Here is a 26,694-nt window from a genome sequence, read left to right as displayed (position 1 = left end):
CCAAGAACTATAGTCCAGAAGACAAAATTTCTCATTTTGCCTATGGTAAAAAAGTGGAGCACGATTCTTTCAGCAGTTGAGGTTTTCCAGTTACAGTAGCTTAGCTACTAGTAGATTAGCTCAGCCTAATCAAGTTCACTACACTTCTCTAACATCTGCACTACTCTATGTTGAAACTCTCACTGTTCTTAATCTTCATTTCCCTATCTGTTTAAAAGAAGAGCGATTTGAAGTAGTTGAAAAGATAACTGAATGACTTGCAAATATTTAGGAAGCTGCAAGAAGCCAGATTCTGTATGTGCTTCAATTCTGTTGAACAGACAAGGCAGCAATGCTATCCTTAAAAGGAAGGATAGAGACCCTCAGCAGAAGTGCAGTCCATCCCATGTACCAAATGAGGCAGCTATTCCATGTGTGCATGCAAGCTAACCTCAGCATACTAGCACAAAAGAATAATGATTTACCACAGACACATACACAGCTGCCAACTGCTAAGAAAAAAACTCCTGAGTATAAGGCACTGTCAGAACATATTTCTGCTAAGGATATAAGTAGAACAGGTTAAATACAAATAGACCGCAAATGTAATTTATTAATTTAGGCACACACTAGAAAAAAAAGTATTTACAAACAGTGATGTATGCATCCCCAAGGGAAGTCTGCCTTTACACTTAAAATAATGATTACGTACACAATATTTACTTCCAAACACTTCTTTTTTGTGGGTTAGCAGTCAGCCTATGCAGCCAACAGATTTCTAATCAGTAAGGACAAAGATGATGTAGCTAGCTCCATGATGTAATTCTGACTTGGTTACTCTTGTCTATAAACAGACAAGAGTCTTCTTGGATCCAGGATCCCATTTTGCAACCTCATGTATAAAATGTAAGAAATTCAAACTTTTATTCACCTTATCTTGCTTAAGCTGCACTTACCTCTCTTTTAAGTTCATTCATGCACTGGCATGTTTTTAAAATGGCTACTTCCAAGTCTTCCATGAGATCTTTTGTCTTTTGGTTTTGCTACAAACCAAAGAAAGAAACAAACAAGACATTACACAAAAAAACCATCAAACCCCACCTTCACATCATATGTCATTAGCTCAAGAAGTTTTAGAAGACAGCCTTTTCTTTCTAGATGAAATGTTTTCGCTAGTGCAGCCTGTGTACATTCTACTCAAGAAATTCTTTTATAGAAGCATTTATCACCATATCAAATCTATAACCAATAGTGATGCAATCTGATTGCCTGCCTAGGTTCAACAGGAATTTATTTCTAAATCTCATTGAGCTTTTTTCAAGAAAAAGATTTCCTTGACATCTGCCAGAAATCTTCTACCTCACCATCCCAAAGTAAAACAAATATTTAAGGCATTTAAATATAAACACCATTTTAAAATAAAATGGTACCTAAAATGTTATACCAAACGTTCTATATTGAATTAAAAAATTCAACTTGAATTCACCTTGCAATGAGGCTGTTGAGCTGGAACCAAAATTTCACCTCAGTGAGCTGTTACTATTTTATCTGCTACTGTGTCTTTAGTTACAACCAGGCTGGGTTATTTATTAATGAAAATACTTAATGCATAAGCACACATGTGCATGCCCAAGTATTTTCACAGATCATATATATGCATAATCTTGTACTAGGCTCTCATTTCTATCTCTTGAAATACAGTCTGTAAATTATTTAGAGGTGATTATTTTCCACCAATAATAGAGCTTAGAAACCAAGTGTCCTGGTTTTGACTGGGATAAAATTAATTTTCTTTATAAACCTGGCATGCTGCTGCTTCAGATGTGTGATAAAAGCCATGCTGACAACCTGGTGTTAGTTATTGCTGAGCAATGTTTGCACAGCTGCCTACCAGGGCTAACGACCACCAACACCAAGCTAAACACAGGTTTAGCTCCTATAGTTAAAGGGAGTCTATGCAATTAATATTCTATATGTGTCTTGTCATAACAATATTCTGTATTATCAGTAAGATTTATATGCCCTTCAAACTACACTGCTGCATTAAAAATACCTGACTGCAGTACCTGATTCAAAGAGGAAAAAAGGAACAAAAATGATTTCTCATAAGAAATGCACTCAGTTAAGTAAATATCCTTTACCAGGACATATCTGTCATATTTCAGAGCGTTGGTAAGACTTTGTGCTATACATATCCCCAGGAACAAGACTGAAAGCAAATTAGCATCAAAACCAGAAGCTGTATTTTCCATCTCTGCTTCTCTTTTGCATGTATCTTCTATCATTTTCAAGGAAAAAGTAAGACAAATGATAGAGGCAGGCTTAACATGCTTCTTCTCTAAAAGCTACCATCATTTAAATCATGCAAAAAAAGGACAAACAAAAATAGCCTTATTGTTTCTCTTCTCTCTCCATAATATTAAAAATACAGACAATTTTTACAATGTTTCCCTTTCCAGTAATTTAACTCTTTCCAATATTCCATTGACAACAAGAAAGAAAACTGTGGTCACTGCTATGGGATCAAGACAATTGAAATCTCTGAACTCCCTCAAAGGACTTAACTGTTTAAGAGTGCAATAATACTTGTTCTCATCACTGCCTCGTTTCCACTCATATCTTCATTAAAATTAGCCTACTACCATCAGTAGCCTAATTTAGCCATCAAAGGATCAGTGCAGCAATACCACTGGGGTAGGGGGAGGACGGAACATATGGAAGCTGCAGAAAAGCACAGAACAAACTGTGGCTTCCTTCATCAGCTCCCACTGTGAGGAATACTCAGTTCTCTCTTCCTAGAGCAGAAGAAAGACTGCATTCAAAATTCTTTTCAAAGTAGAGGCAAAAAGATTTACTTTGCTAAAAAGCTCTTACAGCTTGCATCCACACTGAAACCAGCTGCTCTAGTTCCATTTTAGCCTGTTTAGACAGCTCCAAAATGTGTTCTCTGTGCTCATGACTGGTATAGGCAGAGTCTGTAAAGTCTTCTGTATGTTCCAGGATAACTTCCAGCATTGTTGAAAGGTTCTCTTTTGAGAGAAAATAAAGATTCTCACGGAGACCTTCCACTTTATTCTGAAAAAGAAGCACATCATTTCCTTGAGAATTTATGTGATTTAGTTGTGATGCAAATGCAGAACGCAGACCCATCATTTTATATTTTATTTTTCTCCTTAGTGCTTTCTAAAATTATTCCCTTATTTTCGAAGTAATCCAACAATTTGCTTGTGTCCAGACCTGCAGTTTGGGGTTTGGGATGTTTTTTTAAAAGTGATAATACCATCAGCAGTTTACTAGCCCCTTATCAGGAATAAGAGCAAACACACCATTTTTCTATTGCTGTCAACAAAGTTTCTAAGTCCAGTAACTTTCAGAAATTCAATGTGTTCCAATTTTGTTTGATCCTTTCACATCCATGTAATCCATTTTGAGTAGTTTTCTAAAAACATGTATGTAGAAAATTGAATACTTTGGAGCACTCTCAAAAAATTTCAGTTGAAATTTAAAGAGGGCAAATAAATAAATTGAATCAAAGTGACAGGTTCAAAAGCAGCAAGCCATGGTTGCTCATTAACTGTTCTTAATGGAGTATGAAATTTAGAAAAGCCTTTATGAGGAAAAAAGTCCACTGAGCTACAGGATACAGTTTCAATTCAGAACATTTCTTTTGAATAACAGTTTGCTCTTTTAAATGTTTGTATGAATATTTTTGCATGCATTTTAAAAACACTAATGCTTACAAAGCAAGAATTCTCAAACAACAACTATTCTAATGAAGGTCTCATCAGACCCTGATACTTCAGTTTATTCAATGTCAATGAATCACCTCAACAAAATATTAGAGCTCTGAATGCATACTGATTCAGTAAGAGAGGTGTATTTTGGCAACGACTATTAAATTATAGGCACCTCTTGACAGATTCTTGAACATTTTGGGACAGTTATTTACGTCAATGCTGGTGAAGAGATGCAGCTCCATGACCTCAAATCTAAAACCACTTTTTCCAACATCCTAGTTAAGAGGTACTTTATTGGCTGTAGAAAACAGTATTATTTCTACTCTTACCTTGAATTCTTTGATGCCAGAATATATGCTGATGGGGGCCATTTCATTTTCTCCATTTGGTCTAGAGTCAGTTACAATTTCTATTACCTGTTCCAAAGCTAGTCTCATCCGATGAAAAACTCCATCTTTGTTAATACGAGCAGATTCACAGTCTGGATGCCTCAGACAAGTCTTTTAAAGAAAGCAGAGTAACTATTATGAAAGAGTACACATGCTGTATATTGAAATGAATGCTTCCTGCTAAGGCAAGTCTAAAGAATGTGTTCAGAAAATGGTGCATTCTTTCTGTTAAACTGCTGTTAAGTCAAATTCACACCATTACTCAGAATATAAAGAGTTTCTTCATTCTTTACACTTATACCCTGCTTTAGCATGAAATCTGAAATGGGGCTGAGAGAGGAGAGTCAGCTCTCCAGGCAGATGCCATGCTTTGTGATTTGGCCAAATTGTATAAGAGTGCACAAACTCACTCACCTTTGAAGCAGTCAGGAGCATCATAGTGCACTTCTCAAGAACAGCCCTAGATGCTGCCATTCTAGCTTTTTTCTTCTCATCCTTCAAATCCTAAACACCAAAAGGAAAAAAAAAAAACAAACCTAAGTATTACACAGTATCTAAAATATTAACTACTTGTAAGACTGGAAAAAGGAAACTCTCTTTCAGGTGAATGGTTTGTGAGAAAGCTTTCTAATTTCTGACAACTGCTATTTTCAGCCTAACTCATGATCTAGAACTTACTTTTCAGACAGATTTTAATTTATGCATTTATTCTTGGCTCTATTCAATCCAGATTTCAAAGAAAGAAGATCTCCAAGATACAGAGCATGTTATGTAAACTGTTGATAATTTTGCTACCTTTATCACAAAGCATTATTCATAAAACAGAAAAAGGGGGTGAAAAGAATAGCTGACAAGAAGTATTTTCTGAAATGGAGGGGAAGGTAAAGTAGAGACAGAGAACAACTGCTTTTCATCACACTGCAGTGAAGGAAATGTAAACTAAATCTTTTTTCTACTTGAGTGTTATATTTGCTATATACCAGTAATAAAAAATAGGGTGAAAAAGCAATTCCTTGGTATTTCTCTCCTCTGAGTATAGAAACCTTTTAAAAAACTTTCCAGGGAAAGATGGACACACCTCCAAAATTGAACTACACCCCCAGCAAAGATCATCAATACAGAAGAGTTTAGACTCCAGACCAGGATGTGAAGGAAGAGGGCAAGACATGAATCCCTCAACAAGCAAGAGGGTCTAACAAGGGGAAGAACTTCGAAAGTTATAACTATGATCTTCTCACAAAGACAGCGGAGTGCCATCTGAGTGTCAAACAGGCAACTGAACGGGACCAGCTGAAGGTTTACAGAATGCAATTAATCCTAATATACCCTGGATTAACAAAAACACCCAGATAAATCACAGCAGCAGTCAGTTTTGACACTTTTATAATATTTGCATTTAGCAGCTACAGAAAATCTTTAAGATCAAAATAACATTAAAAACCAAACCAACTAAACAACCAAACAAGAAAACAGTTAATTTCTGAAATTCTGACATCACACTCTGATAAATCTGATGGTCCTCAAGAATTTATGGCACATTTAAAATACTATGAGCCATGTTTCCTCCCCATAAAGGTAGTAGTGCCACACAGCAGTCCACACATTGTAAATTGAGCGTATCAAGAAAGTCCTGAAACAACTGAGAAAGTGGAAATGTAGCACTCTTTCCAAAAGAGTCAAGTAGGCAAGGAGGGGAGAGCAGAAGACCACTTAACACTGAAAATCCAACACAGTTGAAAAGACTATGGACTTCCTAATAATGCATGTTCTCTTTTCAAAGGAACAAATGCTGTGGGAAAAAAGTACTTCAGAGGAAAAAAGAGCATTCACTACTAAGTAGGTATTTCCTTCAATTTTAAGGAGCTTTCCCAGTAATGCTCTTTGACACTATGCATGCACACATCAACAAAAAAGGAAACACATGATGTTGGCCAATTTGTTTATACAAACTGAATTCTGAATTTTGCTGGATATTAGGATTCTGTATATTTATATTAAACCCTGGTTTCATTCTGAACAGAGGACTGGATTATCAGGGGAAAGCAACTAGAGCTCACAGCATAAGTCTAAACCTCACCAAACCCTTAAATTTAGATTGAAATAGTGGGAGAAAAGCTTCCAGTATGAATGAAAGGTTTTGAAAAAGTAGCTGCATGTGAGAACTAAAACTTGCCTTAACATAAGAAGGTTTTGACCTAAACCCAGAAAAAAATTCCAGAATAATAATAATAATAATAATAATAATAATAATAAAACAAACTCTAAGAAGCCACCAAGCAGACACTTTATTAGAATCTGTTTGGAGTTTTCTGAAATAATGAAGTCCTTTCACTACATGAAAACATCAAATACTTCTGTCAGGTAACAACAAACTCTCTACTAGAGTAATGAGCCAGAAAAGTTAGAGCCAAAAGACAATGCAAATAACACACACTTGGGCTTCTGAAAGATATGCAGGGATAACAATGCAGCCATTTTTCTCAGCCTGAGCTTTAAAATCAAAAGACATGTTTTGAATGGAGCAAGGACAGGGCAGATTCCAGAGACAGGACACCATCAATTATTTTGTTTTCTTTTATCATCCCAAAAGAGTCCATATCTTCCTGATAATAAGATTAAAATTATACTGTGCACAGTCTCTCACAATCTTTTACTAATACTTACATTTTGCCGATCTCCAGTTAAGTGGGCAAATTCCACCATTTCATTTCCAAACTGGCTGAATATTTGTACAAACTCCTGGAAACTACTGACTTTTTCTAGTTGTTCCATTGTTGCAAGAACCTGCAAGATAACGGAAAATACTGTAGATTATTGAGATGCTAAACAAAAAAACATTATCATTGAACTAGGAGTACCATTATTTATGGAACTTCTAAGTTCTGTAGTTTAAAATGTACATATTTTGTTACTGTTTTAGCATTAAAAACTCAACATCCGGAAATCAAATGTAAGTTAATTATCATGCTTCATTCAAAGTGTTGTCAGCCTGCAAAAAAATTTTCCTTACTCCTCACAGTATTAAGAAAAATAGTATTAATGGATTCAGGTTCCAGATTCAGGGAAAAATGTAGCTTTAAATTTGATATGACAGCAACAAGTACAGATTATATCCCCGTGTTATATCCCTGTATTGTAACTCTCCATTTCAGATGCCTAACTTTTAAAGTCTACAATCACAGTTACACAGACATATGCTTCAGTGGCTCTGTATATTAAAAAAAATAAAACAAGAGAATTCAACAAAACTGAACAAAAAAGTTAGAAATAAGTGAATACATAGTTTTATACTTTCCATAACAACCTGCTCTAACTCTGGAGATTTTTACTGGTTGTACATAAAAGAAACAATTAAACACACCCAAGTTGTATCAAGCTCTAATTCAAGATACATTAAAGCATGTAAAATCAGCATTTTTTAAACATTCAGCAAAGACAATCATAGAGTTTATAAATTACTGATTGCTGAAGGCATCCTGTGAAGTCACTACATTGTGGATTGTAACAGAAATTAATATCTGCTTTTTTCAAGTTAGACATATACTTGCTAATCTCAAAGTGGTCTTTCAAAACCACTAAATGTCTTCAGAAGGGAAAACACTCAAAGCAGTTCTGTATTGTCTTTCAGACTGGAGATAAGACACCACATGAAAATTTAACAGACTGTACTTGAAAGGAAGAAACTTCAACTGATTTTTCCTTTTCTATGCCAAAATATCTTCTCCACAACTACAAAAGCAGTGTACACACCTGATTATGACAAACTCCCCCTTCTCTGCAACCCTGGCAAACTCTCCTAGAAGCACACATTTGTTTTTGGAAGAGTAGCCGCTCAAACTCAGTTGTAACCAAAGGAAAGCAAACGTCCCACTAAACTCTGCAACTGCTGTGGAATTCATTGCTTTATCAAGCAATATTAGACTGCAGCAATCTGTCTGAGTACATTATGTTGGGCAGCCAGCTCCACAAAGGCTGCAGAAACAAGTTTTCCTGATTGGGGTGTTGATGCTGTGAGAAAGGCTGGAGTATGAAGGACTTAGAAGGAAGATGAATAAATATGTGAAAACAGCAGTATGAGAGATGGAAGGAGAGAACAAAAGGACTGGGAAAGTGAGAATGTAGAAAACTAAATGTGGATGAAAGAGGAAAATATACAAGCTAAGGTCAACTTCCTCTTCTAAGAATAGATAAAAAGAAATATTAATGATGCTCAACCATTCTAGGTTTAAGCAAATGTAGTACTTTATGAGTATGACCTTGGTTGCAAACAACTCTCTTGCAGTTTTCTGTGTTTTTCTCATGACAAATTTCTTGTCAAAAATTTCAGTGTAAGCACATGTATTTCCATTACATTGAATAATTTTAGACATCGCAGGCAGAGCTGATATTCTGAAAAACGGCACAGACAGCTCTAAATTTGTCTAAAGCTTATTCAAGATGCTGATACAATGCAAAATACCTGTGATCCATAATTTTTCATTTTAAAACTTTCAACAAGAAATACACAGATAGTAATGAAGACATAAATTTTCTAAATAAAAGGTTAAAAAAATGTAAAAAACTCCAAGGCTTTAAGCTCTTATTAACAGCTAAATTAGCACTAGGTATGGCACAGCTACTGCTGCAGGATGAATGTTGCCTTGCAGACAGCAATCGTAGGCTGACATCACTTCAGGGCACATCCATATTTTGATCCAAAATGAACAGTGCAGCAACTCCCCCACTATCTGTCACTTCCCTGCTTATTGTTCTGGCTCTCCTAACCTGACTGGTGACAGGGAGTGGTGCAAAACCTTAAGCTCACTGATGCAGGGACTAAGTCTGATGGACAATGAAACTGATTTTGTAAGGTAGGAAAGATGTGGGCAGGTATGGAAGAAAATGTATACAATCCAAGAACACAAGGACAGCATATTTGGTGCAGAGAATGTGGAAGCAGGAACAGGATCACTGGGGATCATCAGCCAGAGGCTGGATTCCAGAACAGATGACCATTCTGGAAGATCCCAATTACTTCATTTGTCTGAGGGATTGGATGTCCAACTACTCATTTGTTTTTCTATCCTTTGTCCTTGATTGACTCTTTATTCACATGAGGAAGATGATGACAATGGAAAAAAAGTGTTCAGAAATAGGCAGCCAAAAAAAAAAAAGGCAAAAGAAATTCAACATTGGGTAGTCAATCTCCAAGATAAAAATGGATCTGAGATCTTCTGGAACAGTGACACTTTTCAAGAAGCCAGAATCCTCTCCAGTTGGCAGTACTGATGATTCTCTTCCTACCTTTCCATCCTCTTTGTCACATTATACTACACTGTCTCAGAGTATTTAAATCCCTGCCCATATTATCCCTCTACCGCAATGTCTCCTACAGGAAGAACCTCTTTGCTATCCATCATAGCAGTATCTGACACACTTTTCCGGAGTGTATTCTATAAAAATTAGTGCATATATAAATACTAGGCCTATATAAGACACCATTATTTATTTCATCTGGTCTTAGAGTTATGAACTGCTGTACTGGTACCACAGACAAAAGCAGACTTTCCCAAACGTGCACTATGCACAGAAAGGAGAATGCAGTAAAACTCAGGAGATCACAAAGACTAGCAGTGTCCTGGGGGCATCAGGCACAGCACTGCCAGCTGGGCAAGGGAGGGGATTGTCCCACTCTGCTCTGAGCTGGGGCAGCCTCACCTTGAGTGCTGGGGGCAGTTCTGGGTGTCACAATATAAGAAGGGTATTAAGCCATAGGGAGTGTCCAAAGGAGGGCTATGAAGATGGTGAAAGGCCTTGAGGAGGGGCTGAGGTCACTTGGTCTGTTCAGCCTGGAAAAGAGGGAACTGAGGGGAGAGCTCATTGCAGTTACAGCTTCCTTGTGAGAGGAAGGGCAGGCACTGACCTCTTCTCTGTAACAGGACCAGTGACAGGACCCAAGGGAATGGCCTAAAGTTTTATCTGGGGAGGTGCAGATTAGATATTAGGAAAAGGTTCTTCACCCAGAGGGTATTTGGGCACTGGAACAGGCTCCTCAGGGAAGTGGTCACAGCATCAGCCTGAGAGAGCTCAAGAAGCATTTGGAGAGTGCTCTCGGCCACATGGGGTGACTCTTGGCCATGTTCAGTGCAGGGCCAGGAGCTGGACTTGTGTCCCTTCCAACTCAGGATATTTTACTATTCTATGCCTATTGCAGTCAGAGTCAGATACACTTACTTTAGACTATGAGATTGCTTGAAATGCTTTCAAAATTAAATGCTACACCTATGCTTACTATATTCACACTGGTGTATATATGACAATATTTTCATATGTATTTAAAATTATCAGAAACCTAGCCTCCTCTTGAAAGGATATGTATCCTTCCTTATGCTTTCATGACACATGAATTTGCCCAATTGCTCCAGTCTGAACCTGCCACTTGAGGAAAGGTAAATTAATTAGCATTACTGCATGGCTGCAGACAACAGCAGGAAAGGTATTAAATGCATCATTCTCATCTTCAGTGCAAAAAAAAGACCAAAGCTACAAGGAACTTCAGCAAACTGATACTGATAAAACTGCTGCCAACTGAATCAACCACTGGGAGAAGAAATGAGCACAAAGACAGCAGAGCAGTGCTGCTAAATCTAAAGCCAGGGAGAAGCAGTTAATTTCACTGGTTTTGAATTTGGGACTGAACTGACTGTCTTGGATCTAGGTGCAAAACAGAGACCAGCGGGTCTGGAAAGCAATCTGGGACAAAGGAATAGAGACGGCATGAGGAGTCAAAAGTGGAAGGAAAGGCACTGCTCTGGATTACAAGCTCAAAATTAATGGAAAACCCCAGGCCTTATCAGGTTCTCATTTTTCAAATATAGGATTTTTCTATTTTTATTTTAGCAAATTGTGAAGAAAAAAAATGGAAGAATACCCTAGAGGCAAGACAGTGAAGTCTGCACTGCATGAAATAGATTACATTTGAGGTTAAATGGGCCTTCATACATTATTTAAACCAACCAAGTAGTTTCATCCTAAGTTCCAAGACCTGAGTTAAACTGCACGAAAACCTTTTAATCTGTAAATCTCACTTCACTGGCACAGACTTTTATGTGCATTCCTCGCAGCTTTTTGCTTAGATGCCATAATGCTCTCCTTGTCCTCATCCTGACAATACAAACATCCTGTCATTAGCAAGTAGATTTATTGACCATTTTACCAACAGACACACTTTTCACCTCACAGCAAATTTAAAGTTAAATAAGCAGTAACACAGTATCTTCTCTAGCATAATAAGTGAATAATGTGAGTGACATAAAATGCAGAATCACTAAAAATTGTTATTCTAATCCTTTTGACTCAGAGCCATCCCCTTTCAGATACCTGGTAAGTAAACATGTGCAAGATATTAATTTTATCTCTTTATTTTATAATTCCTCCAGAGAAACAATGACAATATCACGTTTACCACTCTTTTGCACTGACTACAGGTATCAGTTAAACAAAACAGAAAAGCTAAAATACCTTGTTCCTGGAAGTTATAATTTGCTTAATAACAATTCTGTCTGCTAACACCAGCACCTTTGTGACAGAAGAAAGCAACAACCTTGCAGCTTTTACCACACCCGTTTTGTCTGTAAAGATTGTTATGTGACTATCAGATTCCGGATGATCCAAACTTGCCACATCTGTAAGTTGTGCAATTGTTTCACCTAGAAGGAAAAAAAAAAAAAAAAAGTTACTTTCCATACTAAGAAGAAATATACTGGGCTATTAAGCATTCTTAACTTTTACCTTTGAAGGATAAGACAAGAGCTACCTAACTCTCTTTATTTCACTTCACTTCCTTCGACTGACTGTTGGTGGCACCCTCTCCATATATAAGTGTGGATTACAATTCACTATTACCTTATTCTTCCATCAGTAACATACACTAATTTTCTTACAGTAATCTACAGCTATTTGCGGTGAGAGTGATGGGTAGAATTAGGAAGTGTGGAGGACGAAACATTCATGGGAGGTGTTTTTCTGATTTTAATAGCAAAAGACAAATCAGTGTCCAAACTTGCAGCATCAATCCACTGTAAGAGTGGGATGCAGCAAGGAAGAAAGAACTACAAATTCCCCCCCACTTTCTAAATTTCAATTAGTATTCCCATAATTTATGGGTTTCCTGTTCCTGTCTCCAGGCATGAATAATAAAGAGATTCCAAACAGTAACTTCGCAACTTAAGAGGCCTGAAGCACTATAGTGAGACTACTGCACTTTACATTCAAAGGAGGGCCACTAAACAGGGCACTGTCAGAGACAGGAAAGGAAAAATGGCAAAGTGCTGATTTTCAGTTAACCACTCTTTTAATTCAACTTGCATTCAGATAAATAGATAGTTAAATAGGCTGAATTGACCACTTATTTTTTATGCAGGTAAAAACTCTACATTCACTGCAGCTAATAGATTTCCTTATCTGAGAAAGAAACACAGAAATGAAATTAATCTACTGGAGTAGATTCAAATGTACCCAATAGCACCCAAATAATACCCAAATGAATCTTCTGGAGTAGCCTAGATAGTAGTGCAATACAAGAAACACAAAGCAATTTGCTAGTCTGTAACCAGAAAACGGCGGCTGGGAGATTGAGCTCAGGTAAGCTCTGAGACATGATTTTTGTTAGCATGCAAGACAAGATGATCAACCTACAGCTGACCTATAGATTGTCCTAAACATAAAATCGAGGAGATTTGATCAAATTCCCTATGACTCATCTTCAAAACCTCAATGAAGGTAATTCACCTAAGCAGGGAAAATACTCCAAAAGTCTGATAAAGCCAGTGGCCCCATTTGAAGAACCTGCATTATTCTGGTACTCCAGAAATACCACACACTATAGAATAAGGAACGCCTGACAGTCCTTCAGCCCACAGAGCTCCACATTTCATAGTGCTTCTCTCCTCTAATAATTGTAATCCCTAGGGATCTTAAGCTGCCAAAATAGTACTGCATTATGGAAAGGAACTTCCAGTACATTTGATGGGACCAGGCCAGGTCACAAAAGGCATGCTCCAAATAATCAGAGAGTAACTCCAATATACCATGCTATAGTACAGTCTGAGACAGTGAGTTCCACAGCTGAAGGACCTGAAAACGGATTAAAAGCAAGAGGAGTTATAAAAGTACAGCTACAGTTCAAAGAGTGAGGGGTAGCCAGATGCACTCTCAGTGAAGCTGTAGGACAAGTCTCCAGTCAGTAAGGAGATCATTTGAGAGTAAAACACATTGACCATTGCCTTCCCCATATTTCAATTTATTTCACTTCAGTCTCTACTTGTTCACCTTTGCCAGCAGATGAATCTACTTCTTTGACCTCACCATAGCTGTGACAACATAAATGCTGTAGAAACACAGAAGAACACAGAGAACAATTAAAACAGATGTGAAAGTTCTTTTGGTAACCAAGAAAGGATGCACACCATTATCCCACTTCTTATGCTATGGGATTCACCTTCTTGAGGATGAATCAAGTTACAGGTGAAGCAGCTAGTCATACAAAGTTATCAGAGAACACTGAAACACCTGCAACATCTGCCTGCCAAAAGCTCCAGACAGCCACAGAAATTCAGGACTTCTGGTAACAGAACAAAGGCTTCATTCTCTGCCTATCGATCTGTAACTACAGGAACAGGAATAAAGCCCTGGGAGTAAGCTGTGAGGAACAAGACCTGTTGGGATAAAGAGTTGGAGCTAAGGAAGCTATACCCAGCTGGATGTACACCAGTCCATAAAACACATCTGAGCATGTCAAAGAAACAGTTCAGTGTCACTGTAATTCTCCTATCATGACTGAGACATTATGACAATTGGGTGATATTTCCAATGACAGAAAAACAACTGTCACATCCATCTCAAAGAAGGTTAAAAAGAAAAATTCAGGCAACTGTGGGCTAGTCAGCCTCACATCAGCCTCCACGATTACCACTAAAATAATCTTGGAAGACATTACCACATTAAGCAGAAAACGGCAATCAGGAAGAGCCAGCACAGACCTGCCAGAGTAAGTAGTCCCTTATTGATCTGAATGCCTTCTACAATGAGATGACATTGTTTTTAAAATAAGAAAGTAATGAATGCTGTGAGTCTCAGCTTCAGCATGGCCCCTGCCATGATCCCCCATAGTTTCCTTATAACTTCATCAAGGGATATGGACTTAGTGAACAAAAAGGTGAGTAGAAAATGAACCTGACTGTGAGCTTGGGGATGCTGATAATGAGTACAAAGTTCACTGGGCAGTCAACTTCCAGTGGTTTTCCTCTGGGGCTGACAGGAGTCATTAAAACTATTCCTTGGATGACAACCCAGCATGTTCAGCAAGTGTGTGAACAATACCAAAGTGGGTGAGTGTCTGACACTGTGGAAGGCAGGGATGCTAGACAGAAGAGCAGGCTGAAAAAAAATTACCTGACAGAAAATCTGTGAAGTCCAAGAAGGACACTAAATACCACATCTGGTCAGGGTAACACCACTCAGCCCTACATACTGAGATCAGGTATCAACAGGGAATCTTTGTGGGAAAAGATGGGGGACCAACAAAGTAGAACAGGAGTCAGCAATAATGGCTAGCTGTACCTGGAAGGTTGCAGGAATGATTCTTCCCTTCCTTTTGGCACCTGTGAGGCAGCATCTGGAGCACCATGTCCACTTCTGGACTCCTCAGCACCTCAGCTGACATAGTGAAGCCAGTGACATAAGAGGGGAGCTTGAAGGGGGGAGATTTATTCCACTCCAAGAAGAGAAGGCCATGGCAGGGCTTTCTGTGCTCTACATCTATCCCCTTAGTGGGTAGGTATGGAGAGACACAGACAGACCGATCCCAGTAGGTATGGTGGTGGAACAAGAAGCAAGGAACAAGACATAAGAACATACTTTCACCACAGCAAAGGTAATCAAACACCCTTAAGTAAGGGCACAAGAAAGAATTAAGAAATGAGAAGTGTAGAAGAAATTGCATTATCTCCATTCTTGGGAGTTAGAATGTCCCTTACAACTTCAGTTATTCTGTGATCCCATTTATCCATTTAAATTTCCATTTTTCAGCCTCCTTAATTTAGCCCTCTCTGTACTAAAACCCAAAGTAAAAATAGGAGAAAGCTATTTGTTGCTTTCATTTTACTCCATATCTTCCTTTAAGGCTATGTAGTCAACTGGCAGAGAATACTGGAAAAGGTATGACACTTATTCCTGACATGTGCTTTCTCTTTTAAATTAGCCAGTCTTTCCTAGTTTTAGAGAAAAAAAAAATCACAGATGGGCATCTAAAATGTGCTTAAGTTACATTCCACTACTATACTGTCACTGTAAACATTGACACAGTGCAAGAATAATATCACACAAAATGTGCTACATGACCCTCTGCAGTGTTTTAGGATTCTATTTTGAGTCAATCAAATTACAAGGTTTATTACAAGGAAATAGTCATAACAAGTCTGAAACACTTCAGATCACTGATTATACCCTTCTCAAGAGACAGATACAACATCTGTCATTCTTCAAAGCCTCTGCAGGGTATGCAACTGATTTAAAGACTCCCTATTTTTCTCAGAAATTGAGATGCTTAATGGTCTAAATCCTTTTGTGTTGAAATCTGTCTTTTATGCCTAATAAAAATCTCAATTTCTGAGACACAATCTAATTTATTGCCTAAAAAGAAGTATGAACAAGTCTGAGAGATTCCCTGCCCTAAAGAGCAAAGGCTTTCTGCTGCCTAGGCCCTCAGAACATAGGGTTCCTTAATATGGGTCAATATCCTTGTCCAACATTAAACAGTCCACAGAGATAATACAGGAACAAAAAACCCTCCATCAAACAAATAACCAGGAGCAAACATGTTTGCTACACTGAATCTCCCATGTAAGTTGTCAGTTAGATCTCAAATGCGGGGAACTACTGAGCCATGCCAAAGTAAACTTGAGGCTGACAGAAATGTAAACAGCCCATAACTTCACTCCTCTGCACTGAGGCTTTTACTGCATAACAGGAAACAAAACTTACAATGTGAAAGAACTATAGTCTTTTACTGGGATAAAGCACCGTAGACTATTTTTAGGTTCTGAGCTCCTCCTGCATACAGCGACAGGGAGAAAAAAAATACTTAACCACAGCATAACTGGCATGTCAAGAAAGAGATTCAGACTGCACTGCTCTTCCAGAAGCTGAGATTATCGATGTGAACTTTGGCAATTTTGGCTTGTCAGCATTTTACTTGGATCTCTGAAGAGAAAACACATGCTTCACATAACAAATGGAATGTTTTTAAATTAGGACATTTCTTTTTGCAGCCAAGTTTAGTGAAGCGACTAGGAATTTTCAGTCTAAAGTTTATCCAGAACAGTCCTTCAAATCACAAGAACAATCATTCATCATCAGCATGTTTCTAGACATTGTGACTCCGTGCTGAGGGATTTTTCAGAGGATTTCTTACAGCACCATGCCCAATTTCTAAGCTTCTTTTTTCATTTAATCACAAATAATAGTATGAACTCTATCCCCAAAGTCTGAGGCCAGAACAGTGATTCAACCAGACTTATACACCAGTTATGACAGCAAAGACAAGTTTTTCAGGACTCTGAGGGCATTTAAAGATAAAAACCCAACACCCACCCAAGCCCCCTTTTTAACCTAACAGATCAGTTTCAAGTACACTACACAGTTTCAACCCACATCTTGAAGTAGAATATTGCTCCATCCAGTAGTAATCAATACATTAGTGTTGAAGGGTTGTTGAAGGGTCTTTTATTTGTCCCTGCAACAGAAGCTCAAGCTTGTCTCCCTGAAACCACAGCAAACAGAATCTCTGTCACACTTGCCACTTCATCCACCTGCTCAAACTGGGAAAGATTCAAGTAGAATTTCCCACAATCCAAAAGTATTTGAAAGAAAAAACAAAATCTCATCCCACTAAAAACAAAAGGAACTAGATTCTACTAGATGTCATCTTGAAGCCTTCACTGCAGATCTAAGAATATGCATTTACTGAGGGCCACAGAAGTATTATGCAAGGAGTAGTAGTTAGCATCTAGGAAAGTAGTTTCTAGCACAATGCTGACACTCTCTTACAGCATCAGAGAATGCAAACCCAAATTTGCCAAGACAGAGTCTTCTGGGGGAAGGAGAATGACAGCAGGCAACTCAATTATCCATGCTTCACATTCAATTCACACATGCATCAAGTTTGCAACTAAACTTGAATCCAGCAAAAAGGCAAGCACAATATAATTTTCATTCTACTGAGGGGAGTCATCAGATGGCTGATGTGAGTCATTTTACTGAGTCCTGATGAAACATGGGTTGGCACTGACCTTCATTCAGACACTGAGATTTGGAATGCAGTGACCTCAATCACATAACACTCAAATAACTTAACATACTCCACTGTTTTAACTTGGCAGCAATAAACTCTAAAGTTGTATTCCCAACACTCTGCTCTTTGTAGTAACATCATAAAATAAGAGCAGTCAGGTAGTTCCTTGTGGCAAATGATCCTATAAAAATCTAAGCCAACACACAATTCCATTCCCTATTCGTAAGATGACAGTAATTTAAGTAAGTGACAAAATCAGGTAACAGATCAGGCCTTGAATGAACCAGCAGAGGAAGGTTAAGCAATTAAATAATAAAGTTCTTACATTATGCCTGACACTAAAAATAGTGTGCCAAAAATGGCACAAGTACAATTTCATGAGTAACTACATACCTGCTCTCCTTGCCTCGATGCAAGCAACACTCATTTCCTCCTTCAGTTCATGGTTTTCGTTGGCTATGGCTTCCCCCACGGTAACAAATCTCCCGACTGCCAGGTTAACAGCTTGGCCCACTCGCTGGATTGCTTGCAGAGTCTTGTCTGAACGCTTTGGTTTATCCTTATGATTTATAAGAGTAGTTATCTGCAAAACAAGAAGAATCATTTATTAGAACATTTTAACTTTAGTATTAAAGGCAAGTTTTTAATTGAACTCAATAATAGATTTTTACAGTACTTCATTAATAAAATTTAGTTTTGCACTGTGTCATGAGGTATCATTTAACTTCTCAGAGAATGAAAAAGAAAAGTGTAATTAAGGTTGCTCATCTGCTCAGTTTATCTCAAATGAAAAGGGGCTTTTATTTTTATTCCGCTCCCATTTGCAGCATTAAAATAAGCTGCCCTGGGTCTCAACAGCCTTCCACACTACACAGCCCTTCCCCCATTAAAATATCTACTATACACATAACTTAAACATCCTCAATCACACGTTTCCTAGAATTTAGAAAAAGGTTGCCGTTTAGATACAAGTTATCAGTAAAACAATTTCTGAGGACATTCCTAGTTTGAACTCTTGACTTGGTTTTTCTACCCACTGCAAAGTGCTATACATTCCCTCTCGGACCACCACATGGACTGGAGATCAGCTGCATGCTGGCTGCAGGAGACTGAAGATTTGTCCAAAACACCAACATGAGGAAACAAAGACATCCTTTCCCCTCACAGAGGAGAAAGGCAGGATTGCAGAAGCAGCTTCTCAACCAAGGCATCACAAACATGAGAAGAGTATGCAATCCTGCCACTCACAACTAACTATACGCTGCATTACAAACATGAGCTGTATATTTTTGCTACAACTCTTTCCTAGTGAGAAGCAGGAGAGAAATTAAACTCTCTAGTTTCCAACATCCTAAACCAGCATAAAACCCCAACAAAAATAGTCCTGTCTGTCCTTGTCTCCCACTCTCATGTTTGCAATGAATTTATCTGATGTGGGTTAAACCTCAGTTGGGCAGAAGGTAATGGTTGTTTTAGTTTTCCCCATTATCAAGTCCCCAGTCTGGTTCACTGCACAGCTTAATTAATATTTTTGGTGGCAAAAGTGAAACAGTACAGCCTGAGAAGAGAGAGATGGGCAGAAGCGCTCCTTTCAGCAGGAGTACAGTTTAAAATGCCCACAGAACTTCACTGCAAGCCACATCCCCAGGAGCTCAAAGATGTCTGTTTAGAGAATCTCAGAATTACAGGAATTACCTAAGTGTCTGAACATCTCAGCTGTATCAGCTGGATCATAGATGTCTTTGCTGCTCCTCAAAAAAACATAAATCATCATTCACTCGCTCTCCTACCAGTCAAGCCTGCGCTGGGACAGGAGCATACAAGCTGTACCTGCAATGCTCACTACAGATTCAAGGACATAGCAGGAAGCAGTGTAGGAACTGTTCTGCTTCATGATTTGATCAATGCACAAGGTTTACCCTCCAGATATCACTGAGTTGTCTTTCTGGAGAAAAAGGAAAAAAAAAAAAAAAAAAAAAAAAAAGAGTGGTGTTATTTAACAGCTTGCTGAGGCTGGTTTTGAATGCCAGGAGCTGGTTTAGCCAAGTTTCCAGCATTAAACTCTTTGCAATGGGAAACATCAACACTTCATTGAGAGCTTTGCACACACAAGAAAAACAAGAAAGTCAAAAAACGTAAGAACAGTGCTGCTCTATGGAAGAATTGCTATGAGAACAGAAGAATATTTTGTTCTGGTACAAAACATCAGTACAGAAATGCACTGTCTGCCCACTGCCTTCTTATATACATCCTACTTTTCCAATTTGTGTCTGAGCCACAAGGTCTAAAGGAAGGCCACTTTCTATAGTTCATATAACAAATCTGTGCCTGTAAGAGTCCCCTGGATCATCAAACTTCATCTCCAAAGCCTATGAACCCGGATGCCCTTTCAGTAAAAAGATCACAGGATGAAAATAGAGTCCTAATAGAGAGTAAACTGAGGAAACATCTGAACATCTTCAAATTCATTTTATGTGAGGAATGACATTCCTCAAAACACACAATTACTTCAATGGAAACTTCAATGGAAATTCAGACCAACATGAAATGAATGGTAAAAACAACTGCACTAAGCAGGCCTCGTGAATTCTTGCATTGTAGGTACTTCAGGTATACAGAATTAAAAAATACCTGTCAGCAGCTAATCTAACAATGCCAGCTGGTAAATTCTTGAATGCTAGCCGTGGCTAGCAAGACAACTGAGAGCATTAGTTCAAATGCTGAAGAAAACCAAACTGATAGAGAGTCACGAGTTTGTTTCTTCAAGTGGTTTTTAAGCAAACAGTAACCCAATACTGGGTTAATATTACATTCCTTTAGTTATTGACTTCTCAGAATATATATAAAAAATATATAAAATAACACTGGCCTGAAACAAACTGCAAGTTTACATTCTGGCTGCAAGTTTACCTCCCACAGCATTTTACACCAGTAGAAGTTTAAACATGTTCTACATAACCCTGAAAAAAAATGCATATGCAAATAACACTGCAGAGTGAAAGGAATCCCACTGTCTCTTACAAATCATCAAGGGCATTTATTTTAATTCCTATGTTACTGCGGAGGTATGCAAATAATAAAAATCATGAAGCTATCACAGCTTAAATTGCTTTATTAAAGTCTTACAAAACACTCTCAGGAACACAAGTATCTTTTACATTTCTATCATTTCTTTAGCATTCTCTTCAGAGGGCATCATAGTTTTTGCAGCAAAAAAACAACCCCTCTATTCCCCCTGCCAAGGCTAAGCAAGAATAAGCAGCTGTTTGAACAGGTCTATCACCAATGTCATCTTAACCTCATGAAGTTCAACAAAGCTAAACATAAGGTTTTGCACTGGGGCTGGGACAATCCCTGATACTAATGCAGGCTGGGGAGCAAATGGATTGAGAACAGCCCAGCAGAAAATGACTTGGGGGTACTGGTGCAAGAAAAATTGGACATGAGTCAACAATGTGCTTATATCTTGGGCTGCAATAAAAGCAGCGTGGCCAGCAGGCTGAGCGAGGGGATTTTGCCCCTCTACTCTGCTCTGTGAGACCCGAGCTGGAGAGGGGTGTACAGCTCTGGGGTCCTCAACAGAAGAAGGACATGGATCCAGACAGTTTAGAGGAGGGCCATGAAGATGGTCAGAGGGATGGAGCACCTTTCCTGTGAAGACAGGCTGAGAGAGCTGGGGTGGTTCAGCCTGCCGAAGGCTCCAGGGAGACCTTACAGCAGCCTTTTAACATATAAAAGGTGGCTTAGAAAAAGATTATGGAAGACTTTTTACCAAGGCCTGTAGTGAAGCAGAGAGGTCAACAGTTTTAAACTAAAAGAGTAGATTCTGATTGGACTTAAAGTGGGAACTGTTTACCGTGAAAGTGATGAGGTACTGGAACAACTTCCCTGAGCTGTGGAAACCCCATAATTTTAAGAGTTCAAGGCCAGGTAGTTTGAACAACCTGGGACTTTGAGCGATCTGGTTTAGTGGAAGGTATCCCTGCCCATGACAGGAGAACTAGATGGTCTTAAAAAGTCTCTTTCAACCCAAACCATTCTCTGAATCTATGACCTACTCTAGACACCTACTTGAATAGCTTGTATATGAAGATTAAACTCAACCTATGGTTATGCAAAGCAGTGGAGGCTTTGCAAATAACTCCTGGAATAATGAACTCTCAGCTGGGTAATATAATTTCTTCTCAGACTGGATAACTTAGGGTCAATATAGTAACTATCTTTAACATTGGAATGGAGCAAATTTGGTTGAGCTCCATATTTTTTTTCTTTTCAGATAAGTCAAAAAACTGTATGGATTGACAGTTAAAAACAACCATAGTGAGAGAACCAAAACAGAAGTTGGTCAAGAAGTTTGAAATATCACAGGAAACAGCTTCATGGAACACCTCTTTCAAGTGTGATCAACATGTGTAGCAAATGCAGCCTATATTGATATCAGATTTGCATAAGATATTTCCTATAAAAAAGCTAAGTAACAAACAGCCCTGAAATAGCAGTAGGTAGGTCACGATAAAAGAAAGATATGAAATATAGATCAGTTAAAGAAAAAGAGCTGGGTTTGGTTCTAGAAACAGGAGTTACACATAAACCATATGTAATAACGTTAAAGGCATGAGGAAAGATGTTCAGACACAAGATGGGCTTCTCATAACCTGCCACGTGCAGAAAACACTGCTCTACGAACAATAAAAGATTTCTCAGAATTATGCATTCTCATTCCCTCAAAAAGCATTAAGAGAGACAGGTACATCCTCCACGTCAAATGAAGTTTTGAAAAAGCAGAGGTAATGGCAACTGCAGTTTAGGATTCTTTTCAAGACTTAATTAAGTTGTAATTAACAGTCAGGGTTAAAAAAATAACAAGATCTTAACTTAGCAAGGAGAGGAATTTCACTAGTACATTAAGTGACAAATTGAAGGAAACTTTGATGCTAACAAGCAGTGCAAAGATTATCTAACCAGTTCAGCACTCAATATTAATTGCCTCAGAACACAAATACAGCAGTGAGCATCAAAAGGCCAGTAAGAAAAGCTTCTAAAATAAAGAGTAAGCAAAAGTTTTGCTCCTGACTTTTAAACAATGATAAAAAATTGGACAAGTTAAATGGAGAAAAAAGGAAAGACCCAGAAGAAACTTAACAAGGAATTTTCTCCCCAACAACCAACCAGAGAAACCCTAAGAGCCTATAAACAACGAACTAGTAAAACTTACAACATTTAAGATGTTTCAGATTGCAAGAGATTACTTTTTCCCCTGTAGTCCATCCAGTTGGAACCAGACTAGAACTATTACTGTGTTTTAATTTTTTTTTTAATGAAGGAAACCCTGCAAGTCCAAGAACATCATCTAAGACCTCCCTCAAGCTTAACACCTCCCAGATATTTAATCTGTTATATTCTGATCATGTATTTCCCAGTAACCAACATCTGTGATGTTTGGACAGGAGTTAGCAGCTGAAAAGATTACCTGCAAGTTTCTTTGAACAAGAGCAATACGTTACATGCTGTTTACTTAAGGATTTACTGATCAGGTCCCAGAAAGGAAACAATCCTTTTGATGGTACTCACCCTCTGTTTACTATGAGCTCTCACACTATTCCATGGAATGTTTATTTGAGATTTGAGACAATCAATTTAAGGAGTGTCTCAAGAATCTGTCAGCTACAATCTTTTGGCACTTCCTATGAGAAATCACAGAAAAATAATGGCCTTTTCTCAATAACTTTACCAAAACTAATAGATATAGCCATAGTGTATCAAGATGTACTTCATATTTAAGGAAACAAGCTCAGTTGTGGCAATTTTTGAGCAGCTGTTTCCAGATCTTTTTGAGGGCCTTCAGAAACTGACATTTAAGTCATTATATGCTTCATGCTCAGGAAGCATCATGACAGCACACTTAGCTAAAAATATTCTAATGTCTATTTATTGTCAGTGTAATTAAGTCTTGCATGACAGAACTAAGTGATACTTAAAGAGACTGGGTTTCAGGAAGTATTTATAGACATCTATAAATAAAACCAGAGGAAACATAGCTATTTCATAGCCCCTGCTACAAACACAAGAGTTAAACTGACAAGTCATGTTGGAAGATATCCTGCCCACCTCTGTCCCTAGGAAAGTACTCACATTGTAGACAGGATGATTTAGACTCTCAAGAGTAGTATTTGTTACTGCCTCTTGGGTTGACCCTGGCTGGATGCCAGGTGCTCACCGAAGCCACCTGATCATTCCCCTCCTTAGTAAGAAAAGGGAGAGAAAATATAATAAAAGGCTTGTGGGCTGAGATAAGGAAGGGAGAGATAGATCACTCACCAGTTACCATCACGGCCTAAATAGCCTCTGCTTGGGGAAATTAAATGAATTTATGACCAATCAAATCAAAGTAGGATTGTGAGAAATAAAACACATACTAAAAATACCCTCCCTCTTCCTCTCCCTTCTGGCCTTTATGCCTGATTCTCTACCTCCTTTCCCCCAACAGCACAAGAAGACAGGGAATGGGGGCTGTCATCAGTTCCTCACATGTTTCTGCTGCCACTTCCTTCTCAGCAAGAGGTTTCCTTCCCCTGCTCCAACACGAAGTCTCTCCCATGGAAGACAGTCCTCCACGACCTCACACACGTCTTTCCCATGATCTGCTCCACAATCTGCTCCAGAATGGGCCTCTCCCTCAGTCTCTAGTCCTTCAGGAACAGACTGCTCCAACACGGGTGCTCCTTGGGATCACAAGTCCTTTCAGGAAACCTGCTCCAACATCAGCTCATCTCCACCAGACCACAGGTCCTGCAAGGAGCCACTTCAGTGCTCCTAGAGGGTCACAGACTGCTCGAGATATCTACCTGCTCCAGCATGGATCTCTGCATCCCTGTGAACCTGCATGAGTGGCAAGGGGACAACAACCCCACCATGGCCTGCACCACAGGCTCCAAGGGAATCTCTAGTCCTGCAACTGGAGCACCAACTTTGGTGTCTGCAGAATTGTTTGTCCCATATTATCATTCCACTCTTCTCTGGCTGCAATTATTTCTGCACAGTACCTGTTCTCTGCTCTTGAATACATGATCCTAGAGGCATTACTGCCATCCCTGACTGGCTCAGCCTTGGCCAATGGGTCCATCCTGGAGCATCTGACACTGGCCCTGTCAGACCTGGGGGAAACTTCTAGCAGCTTCTCACTGATACGCAGAAAAGACTCTATAACTCATGAGAAATGAGAGTTATAAAGTAGATATGCATTTATTTGGTGCTGAGGTGCATGGGGGATAGCTCCTCCGAAAGCATGCACTTTGAAACTTCAAACTACTGCTCTATTTATACCTTAAAAACTTAGGATTACACAATATGCTTAATACATATTTATGTCCTAGCCCTGCCTAGTCCCACCTACTTTCGCTTCATATTAAAATGAACTAAAAGTCCTTTTATGCTTGCGCCTCCCCAATTTGGGGGTCTCTGACGAAGGCTTCCAAACTTTTCATTGCACCTGAACTTTTTAACTTTGTCTATGAAGCATGTTTCTTAGCCTTTTGGGCACATTCCAGGCTTTGAGATTAGTACTCGCTGGTTTAGGGTTTTGGATTTATCACTTCTCATTGGTAGCCTTGCATCCCTCACCCTGTTTGCAAGTTTTGGCTTCGTTTATCGCAAACCAGTCTGACTCTCCACCTGATTTTGCAAGTAGAGTAAGTGTTAGGTCTTCCTCATTGTCTTGGTTAGCTAATTTTGATGAACTATTTTTTACTCCTCATTTCCCCATCTCATCATGGAAGCCACACCTGTAGCTGCCCCAGTACCAGAATCCTGCCGTGCAAATCCAACACACTCATATTCACCCTGGAAATGCAAAGGCTTAGAGTGACCTCACTGCAGCTTTCCAGTGTGTGACAGGAGCCTATAGAAAAGATGGAGACTGTCTATTACAAGGGTATGTAGTGACAGCACAAGGGGGAATGGCTTCAAACTGAAAGAGAACCTGTTTACATTAGATATTAGGAAAAAAAATCTTTACTCTTAGGATGGTGAGGAACTGGAACAGGTTGCCCAGAGAGTGGATGCCCCACCCCTGGAAGTGTTCAAGGCCTGGCTGGATGAGGCTCTGAGCAACCTGATCTGCTAGAAGGTGTCCCTGCCCTTGGCAGGAAGGGGTGGAACTAGATGATCTGTAAGGTCTCTTCCAAGCCAGGTCATTGATTCTTTAATTCTATATTGATCAGACTGCCTGCTAGAAAATATTCAAGACATTATCTTAATGCAACAAGGATTAGATGCTTCAGAGTAACAGCTCTTCTTCCAATTAGTGTATTTTCTGCTTTCTACCTTCCATTAACTTTACAATGGTAGAGAATTTGGTACTTAAAAAAAATAATACGAGGAATCAACAGTCTTTGCTAAGAATATATAATAGCACTACATACTGGGAAAGAAGTTATAAATCTATACAAAGAAGAGTGTTGTAAGGTAAATTTAGTTGCATTTAATACAACATGTAGAAATCTTGGTCAAAAAGGCCTTTCCCACGCTGCTTGTACTTTCATTAGCTCATCTTGAGTTTGGGGGCAGAGAGGAACTTCTAATATTACATTTTAGGTACTGTCTCTCATTAGGTCTTGCATGCTCCTTGAGGAGGATCAGGTCTTCAGACTCATTCAGGCAGACAGCAGCACACGTTGTTCCAACACCCACACCTGCTACAGAATACAACCATGCTTCAGATAGAGCAGAGAAGCAGCAGCTGGCCTTTGACATCCTGTCCATAAGGGCTGCAATCAGAACTGCCACACAGACTTCACATCACAAGATGAGCCTCAGGGACCTTAGGAAGCGAACAAGGACTACCTACTTACTTGTCCCAGAAAACAAAAGTCTGTTAAGATGAGATGCCTGTCCAGGCACTTATGGCAATCTTAAGCATTTTGTACAATTTCAAACACTAAAGCATTTTTAAAAGTTCAGCTACTGTGTGGATTATTAGACTTGGAAAATTTGTATCTTTCTATTCATACTTAATTTTGTAGAAGAATTCAACAAATAAACTCTGCAGAAACTCAATTTTTAGAGTTTTCAAAGGTTGGAAAAGACTAACCAAAATGAAATTCAACTCACTAGTAATGCACTAGTTAACTGTAAGAACCCCTATTTTTTTATGTTGAAAACATTATTTCAGACAACTGCCCCTACTTTATGGACTACTGAACCAGAACAGTTTCTTCTACATGTTATTATGCAAAGGGGCAATCAACCCTTCTTGCAGAAG

The 26,694-nt window shown here is 38.8% G+C and overlaps 1 protein-coding gene across 1 annotated transcript in view; it reads right to left on the bottom strand.

Moving 5' to 3' along the window:
* Window positions 1-26,694, bottom strand: part of CTNNAL1 (catenin alpha like 1) — a 58,970-nt gene that overhangs the window by 19,152 nt on the left and 13,124 nt on the right. Inside the window, exons 2-8 of the mRNA XM_014875173.2 lie at window positions 17,829-18,018; window positions 11,606-11,793; window positions 6,770-6,889; window positions 4,520-4,609; window positions 4,046-4,216; window positions 2,854-3,054; window positions 936-1,022 (exon numbers count right to left, since the gene is read on the bottom strand). Of these exons, the coding sequence (XP_014730659.2) occupies window positions 936-1,022; window positions 2,854-3,054; window positions 4,046-4,216; window positions 4,520-4,609; window positions 6,770-6,889; window positions 11,606-11,793; window positions 17,829-18,018 (1,047 nt within the window). The remainder of the gene's footprint in view (window positions 1-935; window positions 1,023-2,853; window positions 3,055-4,045; window positions 4,217-4,519; window positions 4,610-6,769; window positions 6,890-11,605; window positions 11,794-17,828; window positions 18,019-26,694) is intronic.

This window comes from Sturnus vulgaris, chromosome 1, assembly GCF_052056855.1.
Source record: "Sturnus vulgaris isolate bStuVul1 chromosome 1, bStuVul1.hap1, whole genome shotgun sequence".
NCBI classification, from domain to species: domain Eukaryota; kingdom Metazoa; phylum Chordata; class Aves; order Passeriformes; family Sturnidae; genus Sturnus; species Sturnus vulgaris.
This window is presented reverse-complemented; position numbering and strand designations above follow the sequence as displayed.